General features: G+C 38.8%; 1 protein-coding gene across 2 annotated transcripts in view; it reads right to left on the reverse strand.

Moving 5' to 3' along the window:
• The window catches only part of LOC146485889 (stabilin-2-like), a 100,038-nt gene that overhangs the window by 83,338 nt on the left and 6,268 nt on the right, over positions 1-10,432 (reverse strand). The window contains exons 1-8 of one of the 2 annotated variants that reach the window (XM_085102827.1): positions 10,098-10,432; positions 8,091-8,170; positions 7,319-7,388; positions 5,493-5,597; positions 4,635-4,754; positions 1,853-1,978; positions 1,016-1,092; positions 293-426 (exon numbers count right to left, since the gene is read on the reverse strand). The exon at positions 10,098-10,432 is cut by the window's right edge and continues 127 nt beyond it. In XM_085102827.1, coding sequence (XP_084958953.1) covers positions 293-426; positions 1,016-1,092; positions 1,853-1,978; positions 4,635-4,754; positions 5,493-5,597; positions 7,319-7,388; positions 8,091-8,170; positions 10,098-10,425 — 1,040 coding nt within the window. In that variant the 5' untranslated portion in view covers positions 10,426-10,432. The remainder of the gene's footprint in view (positions 1-292; positions 427-1,015; positions 1,093-1,852; positions 1,979-4,634; positions 4,755-5,492; positions 5,598-7,318; positions 7,389-8,090; positions 8,171-10,097) is intronic. The other variant, XM_085102828.1, reaches the window with a different exon arrangement.

The following is a 10,432-nucleotide window of genomic DNA, read 5'->3' on the forward strand; positions in this document are numbered from 1 at the left end:
CTCAGCCCTGTATGCTCCATGCATCTTTTAAAATGCATGTTACAAAGTTAACCCGTCAAAGATATTTACTAATTCTCAGGGATTGTTACAGAGAAGAGTGGGAAATAAGACACTTTTTTCAGAACATTGCTGTGGAAAATTTTGAGGGATGTACTCCTAATGTAAGGTAGAACAGAGCCACGCCCTTATAGATTGGCCATGAGGGTGGGGTGGGGGGGGGAGAGTTTGGCAATTGAGCCCACAGCAGGCTACCCGATTTTTGGAATTAGACGTAATAACGTTGTTTTTGAACCTCCTCACTCCCGGTCCTTCCATTGTGCAGTTTGCATTCACATCGCAGTCTCCTCCATTTTCACAGAGATCGATCATCACACAGCCAGCTCCATTGGTATAGTTTTGAAATCCAGCAAGGCAACTGCAGTTACTCTGGAAAAGAGAACAAATTAGCCATCAATATTCAATAGGTTACGATATCGGCGTAGGTAATAGTATCGATACTTAGTACATGAGAAAATTATGTTATGATCAGAGTGGGATCAGCTATTGCATCACAAAACAGCTTTGATCAAGTAAGAACACTTGATAAAGTAAATACTTATTCATACGATCAAAGGTATGTTATTGCAGATATTGTCTTTAACTGCACGTCATGCATGTTATTGCATGTTATACGCAAGTGTATCTAGGTTTATGAATTGGTATATCTCTACGATACAAATGTTTGGCTTATTAACGGAGTTGAGAGCTAAAGGTAAATTGACCACAGTAAAGAGATTCGAGAGCCGACGTTTCGAGCTTTAGCCCTTAGTAAGAGTGAATCATAATGAAGGGCTAAAGCATGAAACGTCAGTACTCGAATCTCTTTACGGTGGCCAAATTACCTTTAGTTATCAATTCTGTTGATAAACCAAACATTCGTTTCTACTCCCAACTGACGCAGCACGCCCTTATATCTTTACCCTGTCTGCAATGTTAACATGCACAAAATGTTATAAAAAAAGGATCTTGTCGTTACCTTTCCAGGTTGCTGGTAATTACAAACAGTTGAGTTGGATGGGCATCCGCCATTATTCCACTGACAAGGGTCAATTGCTAGAAAGACAAAATGCCATGGCAAGTATTCATTAGACCATCCAAACATTTTGACTGTAAGCAGGACGTTTAGCATATCTGAATCCTTTCTTTTAAAATGTTCAGCAGGTTACAAATGTCCTTTAAAAAATATACAATTTCTTATTTTTAACGCGTTTATCTAAAACTCAAAAAGGTTCATTTGGAACAAAGTGCCTTGTTTTAGGTCGCAACAAATTGGATATGGAGCAATGTCATAGAGATTTTTCAGTTTGGGGGTAAAAACTCTTTTGAAATTAAAACTAAGTACATCTCCTGTACATAAAATGCTCCTAAGCCACAGCGATGTGAAAACCGTGCACCTTGCCCTAGACCGAGCCAGTTGGAGACGCCTTACAGTCGACTGTTCCTCAGCTGACCAAGGATGATGATCATGAAACCACAGAGAAGAAGATTTCAAGACATTTTCTTAAAGGGAGAATAGAACGTAATAAGCTAAAAGCAACTTTCCTGGCCATGGGGAAACAGGGGAAGAACTTGTAAACATTGGCCAATTGTTTCAAGACGTACTCCATTTCCATCTTGACAATTGGTAGCGTGAGACAATTCTTTCAAGTTTCAGAAAACTAGTGTTAATGGCAACGGTTAACAAAAGTGGACAATTGCTTTCAAGTGTGACTTTGACTTCAAAGTATTACTAAAAAAACAGCTGAGATTGTTCCTTTTAACAACATTACCATTACATAACACCTCTAGCAACAAAAAACAAAAACTATCTTACCCACACAAACTGTCCCATCTCCAGTATAACCGGCAGCGCACGTGCAATTGTGCTTCCCAGGTCCAAGATACAAACAGTTGGCATTGCTGTGACAGCTATGGCTGTTGTCAATACAATGATTGATTGCTGGCAGCAAAACAGATGAAAACAGAAAATGCATTTAAAATAACATCAATTCATTACTTTTCAATGTGTTTCTTTTAAGATAACAGTTTGTTGTGATGTGAGTAACACCAAAACGATTACATGACTGGAATTGCAGCTGCACTAGCAGCCAGTTAAGCAGTAAAAGTAACTGAGAAAGAACAATGATGAAAAGAAAAAGGAGGAAAGAACAGGGGAAAAGAGAAAGGAAAGATAGCACGACAGGAAGGCACAGAAAAGAGGTACATATAGGTGGACAGGAAGAATAGGACTGAAAGGAGAAGAAGAACGAAAGAAGAAGAAGGAAGGAAGCTGCAAGAAGAGGGAACAGGGGAAAAAGATGGAGGAGAATAACAACAAAGAAAGAAGAGTGGACAACTAGGTGGGAGGAGAGGAAAGAATAAGAGGAAAGGAGGAAGGAGAATGGGAGATGATGAACAAAGAATAAATAGGAAGGGGAAATGGAGGAAGACAAGGAGGGAAATGGAGAAGAAAAAGGAGGAGCAGAAGGACTAAAGGAGGAACAGAGGGGAAGGAAAAGAGCAAAGAGGAGAAGAAAGAGGGAAATGTATGAGAAGGGGGGGAAAGGGATTGGAGAAATGTTGAAGAGGAGTAAAGAAGAAGGAGACTAGTATAAAAGAAGAAGGAAGAAAATGAGACAAATGAAGGAGGGACAAGAAAAGAAAATGCGGGATGATTAAAAGGCAGTAAAACAAAGTGGTGAGAGAGGAAGAGAATAGAGGAAAAGGAGGAGGTCGAGGTGAAAGGTAGGAGAAAAACAGGAGTGATGAAGAGGAAGGTAGAGGAGGAGATGGAAGGGAAGTCATGGGGACAGGGGGGGGGAAGAGAGAGGAGGAGGGGGAGAAAAAGGGGAACTGGAGGGAAGTCAGGGAGAAGGGGGAAAGCAAAAGGGAGGAGAAGGGGATGAACAAGGAGGAGAAGCAGAATTGTGAAGGGTAAAAATATGGGAAGAGAAAGGGAGAAGAATAAGGAAGAGGAAGAAGGAGGGGAAGAACAAAGAGGGGAGACAGGAGGGAGGTTGAGGTTAAGGGGAAAGCAAAAGAGAGCAGAAGGAGGAGTTAGAAAAAGGCAGGAGGTGGGGATGAGGAATGGGGACAGACAACGGAGGAGGGGGAGAAGGTAGAAACGGAAAGGCAATAGGACTGAGGAAGAGGAAGGAGGAGGGGAAGAACAAGGAGGGGGCAAGAGGGTGGTAGGGGTTAAGGGGGGAAGTAAAAGGGAGGAGAAAGGGAAGTTGGAAAGGGGAGGAGAAGGGGATGAAAAAGGGGGAGAGACAGGAGGGAGGTCAGAAAGGGAAGAGAAGGAGGAGTTAGGAAGAGGGAGGAGGAGAGGTTTAACATTGGAGGAGACAGGAGGGAGGAGGGGAAGAAGGTGGGAAGAAAAAGGGAGAAGGAGTGAGGAAACAAAAGAGAGGAGAAAGGGGAGTTAGAAAGAGGGAGGAGGGTTGAACAAAGCGAGAGACAGGATGGAGGTTGGAAAGAAGGGAAGGGAAGGAGGAGTTAGGAAGAGGGAAGAGGAGGGTTGAACAAAGCGAGAGACAGGAGGGAGGTCGGAAAGAAGGGAAGGGAAGGAGGAGTAAGGAAGAGGGAGGAGGGCATAAACAAGGGAGGTGGGAGAGAGAAGGAGTAGTGACAAAGAGGGAGGAAAAACAAATAAAAGGTGAGAGAAGGGAGAAAGGGAGGGATGAAATGGACAGAGAGATGGGGAGGGGAGGGAGGAATGCGAAAGAGGGGAGAGTGGAAGAGACTAAGAAAGAAAAGCGAGGAGGTTGGTGATGAATGAAGGAAACGTAGAAAAAAAAGAAATTGAAAGAAGAAAAAAGAGAAAGAAGCGATAAGGACCAAAATGATGTCATGGAGAAGGGAGCAAGAGGGGGAAGAGAATAAAGTAAGAGCAAAAAAGAAAAGAAAAATGAGAAAGTGTATAGCTGAAGAAGGGAGAATGGAGGGAAGTTAAGAAGAGAGGAGGAAGAGAAAGGGGAGAAGAGGAGGAGAAGAACACAATGGGATAAAGGGAGGAGATATGAAGAGAAAGGAAGAAGGGAGGGTAGGAGACTTAGGAGGGAGAGGTGAAGAACCTGAAGGAAAAGAAAGAGAAGGGAGACTAGTGTAGGGAAAAAGAAAGTAGGGAGGAGTGACTGAAGAGAGTAAAATGATGGCGTGGAGAAAAAAGAAAAAGGGGAAGAGGGGGAGAGGGAAGGAGGGTGGTGGAGGAAAGAAGACAGAATGAAGACAAAGATACAGCTGTTTCGACAAAGCTTGTCCAAAAAAAGCTTAAAAGCATATACGACAATGCCGAAAGGTAGTCTGGGGAATACCCAATAAATTTCAATAAAAGCTCAGAATCCATAATGCCTCGACCGTACAACAAAGACTTGAGGTGGCGGGCAATATGGATTCTGAGCTTTTATTGAAATTTATTGGGTATTTCCCAGACTACCTTTTGCCATTGTCGCATATGCTTTTACACTTTTTTTGGACAACCTTTGTTGAAACAGCTGTATATGAAGAGAATGAGGAGAAGGACAAGGGTGGTAAAGAAGAACTGATGAGAATGGTTAATGTACTAAAACCTGTTAAACCTGTTTAAACAATTGTCATATATTATCACAACTCACCATTGCAAGTGTTGCTGATATTCTTGTATCCCGGGTTGCATACACAAGTATCTGTGTTGTTGATTTTGTAGCAGCCTGCATTTGCTACACATAAAAGAGGCTTGGTACAGTTTGGCAAAGCTACAAAACACAATCATCTTAATTAAGAAACTCTTTTACTTCATACAAGTGTCAAAGCCTAAAATTGCATTCAATAACAAACCACTGTTAAATGAATACCATGCATGTACAAGTAAGAATGTCAGATGGATAGGTATATGGGTATTATGCATGCATGATGGACAAATTAATTAATGGTAACAACTAGGCTGTGCGGCAGAAGGCATTTAACGATTATAATGAGATTGACAGGTTTGGCCAAAATGAAATGTAAGTAATGGCTGGCTACTAGTCTACTACTGACTAAAAAATTAATGGTTTGTTCAACAAAATTTAACAATGTGAATTTCATCAAAGGATGTTGACACAGTAATAATTATTAACTTGCTTAAAAATGTCACAGGATACCTACTTGCCTGGGATAATGCTACAGTGCAATTCAGTGGCAGATATAGGAAAGGAGCCTGGAGGCCACTTTCCTTTCCATCCTACCCTAACCCCCTGTTGACAGACTACTAGTACCATTTTAATACAAAAGGCCCATTTTTCATAGAAACAATACTATTAAGATTCTTCTTAACTTGAAGAAGCTTAGTTTATAAATGCAGCCACAGGACACCATCTTACAAGACAGACACAATATTCCCCAGTGGCACAGGCCACCCATGTTCACAGAATAAGTAACAGCATTATTGCCCATGTGACACAGGACACCCACCTTCCTTCAGGATATAAGTGATATGACTGAGGGAAACTTACCTATGTCACAGTCCTGTCCAGTATGTCCCAGGTGACAACTGTCTGGTTTGCAATGTCCTGTGCCATAAACTCCACTGTCACACTGTCCATGTAAACAGGGACAAGCTGAGACGAAAATTATAATAAACAAGGTCAATAAATTAATTACCTGTACTTCATCTGAGCCAGTTGAACTATTGGTAAACCTCTTACAATTTTGTTTACAGTCAAAACCTGGTTGCCTGAACAATTAGGGCATATATAAGCTGCACCGTCACGCACTTGACCATCAAGTTTTTAACAAAGGACAACATTTAAGTGCAAATGTCCCACAAAATCTGGCATTAATGTGAGCTGATGTCACACAAAATTGATAAAGTCAACCTTTGAATTTGTGGTAAATACAATTAATGTCTAGGTTCTTTTAGGGCTTTCAGTGGAAATGTTTAACATCTCTGTTAATCAGTTGCTAGACTTAATATCAGCACACACGTTGATCTTGTTTACCACAAAAGGTTTGGGAGTCTCGAATTTAAAGTACAAATATCTTGCTTAATTATTGAAAATGTCAGCCGTTGTCTCAGAAAAGGGAAAATGATCATTCTATTATCATTCTTGACTGCAGGCGTTTTTTGAAATGTCTGTATTTTAATTGAAGGGGTGCATGGAATATAAGCCCTAAGTGACTTTTGATGTACCGTCAAATTCTGCTTTTGTTTCACACGCAAATACAAGGCAATTTGGAGTGAGAATCTAGCAATTTATCAGAAGTCCCTTTAAAGGGCTTTTTCCAGGCATCCCTTCAATTAATATTAAGCATTACATTTAATAATAAAACATTTCCATTGTAAAACAAAAAAAATCAAAATTATAATGTCGTATTTAGTATTACACAGAAAATATAAAATTTGGCCAAAAAGTTAAAAATGTTTCAGAGTCCAATATATTGAATTACAAACATTATTGTCCAAACAGTGACTTAGCAACATTGCAGTCTGTAAGACGTATTTATAATTTTTCCTGTCTTATGTTCAGACTGTCTGGGGGGTGAATTATTATCCCTGCAATATCCTTGTGGTTTCCCACATCAACCTTATGGGAACTTACTTAAATTCCTGCATCACATATTTTGCAGAATGACGAACACAGAAGATATTATAATCAGAATATATTCAAGTGGTTGGACACTCAACTTCAATATTAAGAGTTCAAGCACAGATTGATATTTGTATGCATGGTTAATTTGTTAGCATGACCCACTGGCGTGTGTAATTTTGGGTTATTTATAAGCAGCAAATTTGTACAGATGGTTATATTAATAGCCATTCAATTATTGTCATGTCATGGAAGAGTCTGAAAATTCTGCAGGCAGGATATACCGATGAATCAACTGTGGTATATGTGTGTATATATATACAGAAACAGAATGACAATATATTTTATATTGCACTCAAAAAGCTAGAAATAAAACTTATTTTTAGGATATTATTAAAAGCTGCAAAAAACAAATTATCAGCAGACAAATTATCAAACCCTATCATTGTTGCAAAATTACAAAGAAGTCATAATTCAAAACAGTCTGACTGTATAATTATAACTTTATATATTTCTTCATGTCATAGCACTATGATTTAAGATTTATAGCTAGCAGGCTTAAAGTGATTCCACATTGCCTGCTTAATAAATGTTAGCTCTGTTCCTCATACATTACAAGAAGTGAGAAACATTTAAGATGGAATTGAAAGGCAACCTATTTAAACATAATTTTCTAAAGTTTTCATGCATGAAGCTGTAGTTTAATCACATTCAATTACTTATATTGGTTAAGTATGTGATTAATAACTTACTTTGATTGCAGTAGCTGCCAAATTTGTTTGAATCTGTACAAAGCTCACACGCGTATCCTTTAAAGCCATTCTGACAAGAGACAATGTAAACATTAATCCATCAACTCTGTAAGTATGGACACACAATCAATTCAATTAAAGTTAACCTTCACTAAACTAGTTAACACGTGAGTGTTTTTAAAGGCTTCAGAATGGAAGCTGAAAGCTTACTGTCAGAAACATTTTTAGCCAAAGAGAACCTGTCAACATGGGGCAAAGAGAAAATTAATTGGTAAACGGAGTGAGCCAAACCCGGCCTGGAGGTGAGAAAGAAAGAGAGACTTGCTCAACCAGCAGTTTGCCCTATAGTATACACTCCATTTGGGAGCCTCAGTTCACAGGCTAACCCAGACAATGCTCTTTTTGCAAAAAAGAATATAATAACTAAGCATTTTTAGGTAGAATAGACGTTGGCAAAATTTATAATACCCCCCCCCCCCCACCAGATCCCACAGAGTCATTATCAACAATTGTCTAAATTTCTTTCTATCCTCTGTCCACCCCCTTTCTCCAAGATATGTATTTTCCCCAGCAGACCGCTACAATCAATAGCACACATTATCATTTTGCTTCCATCTTATAATTAACACTCTGTGCCAGTGGGTGATGGTGTTACACAACTGCATTGCATTTGACATAAATTTCACGGTGTCATCTTGGGTACCCTGTGACTCAGAAGCCGTCCTTTGCATAGTTTTTATATTTTTTCTAAATTCTTCAAGAGTATTCATACCTGGCAAGTGCATGTTCCATTACCATTGATTTTATCACTGCAGGAACCCTGTCCACTGCATGGTGGTACACCAGGACATGCTATAACAGATACAAGTGTAGGAAAAATGTAAAAATATAATAATAATTAAGGCTACAGCTAGTATCATCACATTGTATAAAGTTCCAGAAAATATCAATACTCCCCAACAGAAGGGTTTTTTTTTTTTCTAAGACCCTACCCTACCCCCCTGAAAATTCCAATTTAGCTTCCTAAAATCCCTATAATATTTTAGGCTTTCCGACCCCCCAGCCTCCTTTGGAATTTCAATCCCCTCCATGAGTCTTTGTAGCATGGAGAAGTATTTCTACCTTCCCTCCCCTCCCTCCCACATACACAAACACACCCACAATAGCTGGGATGCTAGTCCATTGTATAGTTAACCCTAGCATTTAGTTACATTTAATAACTCCTATATTTCTGCTTTTCCATTTCTTAACATCTCATTTTTTCACAGACTTTAAATTTGTTTCCAAACGTGAATTTTTTCTTATTTTCAGAAATAATTTGCATTCCAATTAGGCTAACAATTAAAACTGGTAACACTTGCCATGCGGAACCAAAACAGTGAAGTTTATTTACATAAAAATGCGACAAGCAAGACAAATACAGCTTGCAGCAGACAACTTTAAATAATTGTACTTATATAATTTCAATACACAAACAGAGAACTATCATTGCAAGTTCTCTCACTGAAATTACCTCTCTTGTCTTTCAAGACAAATTTAACAATTTCAAATAGCCTTCAGTTAAGTTTTAATATAAACTATTTAATGTCGCCGACTCAATTAGGCAAGTGGCGATAACTACAAAAGGTGACAGAGCGAAAACGAGATTACTGTTAAAGGTTTTATAGTTTCTATTGAAAAGTTATTCATTTTCTCGACACTTAAGTTCAAGAAAAAAAAGGTTTTCTTTTAATGTTGCCTATGCGGTTTCGTGCTAATCACGACTTTCAAATTACAGATCAGTCCACGTCCTTAGAACTCTCGCTCTCTCTCGTTGTTTACCAGCTGACAAGGAGACCCTGGAAACAAGATTGATGTGACACGCGGTTTTCTTAACCATGCGAATTAGACTTGAAAAGTCGTTCTCGTACTCAATCTCGTACTCGTGGCGAAATCTGGAACCCTGCGTTCAATTTCAGAAAACAAAAGAAAAACAATTCAATTTGAAAGGCAAAATCGGCGACACATTCACACCACGATTACATTTAAAGAGGAAGCGAAATGAATTTCTGTTTGTTACGTTGACTAACTGAAAATTTTAACTAGTATTATATGTGGCGAAGTTTGAAGCCTTTATCCTCGGGGTTTAAAAGCAAAACAAAACCAAGAAAAAAAACAATAGAATAGTTGTAATCCTACAAGGCAGTTTCATTCAGACTTCATTAATGTTTGATGTTTCACAGAAATAAATTTGTGTTTACAACATGGAAATAATGTATTGCAAAGTTATGCGCAAAAATCGTTCAATTTCGTTGACAACAACATGGTAAATTTACACATTTTCAATATATTTTCAAGCCTTCGTTAAAAATATTACATTCCTTCAATCCAATATATTAGCTTTTAAGCGGTTCAAAATATTCAAGCTTACATTCAAACAGCAAGCACAATTTTATCAGTACATAAATACGATACAAAAACTCCATACAATAGTTGATCGCAATTTTGCGGGAAATGCTGTCACATGTTTTCTTCGCGCCAAATTTCAATGAAATCTTTGCTTGCGGGTGCTAAACTGCCCCCAAAAGAGAACTTCTTAGTCAATATATGTGTCTTACAGAAAGAAAGAAAAAATTTCCGCCAGGATTAATTTAAATTGCACAAAAAATTGTCGTGCCTGTCTGTGTTTGCATTATGTATACAAGCGAGACAATGATTTGAGCATGTAGCCTGACTTTGTACAAAACGTCTTAATATTTGAGGGAAAAAAAGGCATAATTTTTTTTAAGCTGCTAAATACCTCGACAATCTTGTCCCCAAAATCCATCGCAACATTCTTGCCGGGTAATTGTTCGTGAACACAAATGTTGGCATCCAGGTACAGCGACGGGACCAAAATTTGCACCAAAATTCACAAAATACGAACATCGTTGGATCCCCTCGCCGTTTGTTACCGTTCTGTAGCCATTGGGACAACGATGCAGTGTATTCACTGAGCATTCCATACAATGGTTCCATGCGTACGTATTGATGCGAAGATCGCATCGCCTAGCTATTGACCCGAACGGTGTAAAAAATAATACGAGAGTTAATAAAGCAAAGGATTCGATCGGTGTTCGTTCTGCCATAAGATGA

The sequence above is a fragment of the Pavona decussata genome, unplaced genomic scaffold, assembly GCF_977016875.1.
Source record: "Pavona decussata unplaced genomic scaffold, jaPavDecu1.1 SCAFFOLD_24, whole genome shotgun sequence".
In the NCBI taxonomy this organism is placed as follows: domain Eukaryota; kingdom Metazoa; phylum Cnidaria; class Anthozoa; order Scleractinia; family Agariciidae; genus Pavona; species Pavona decussata.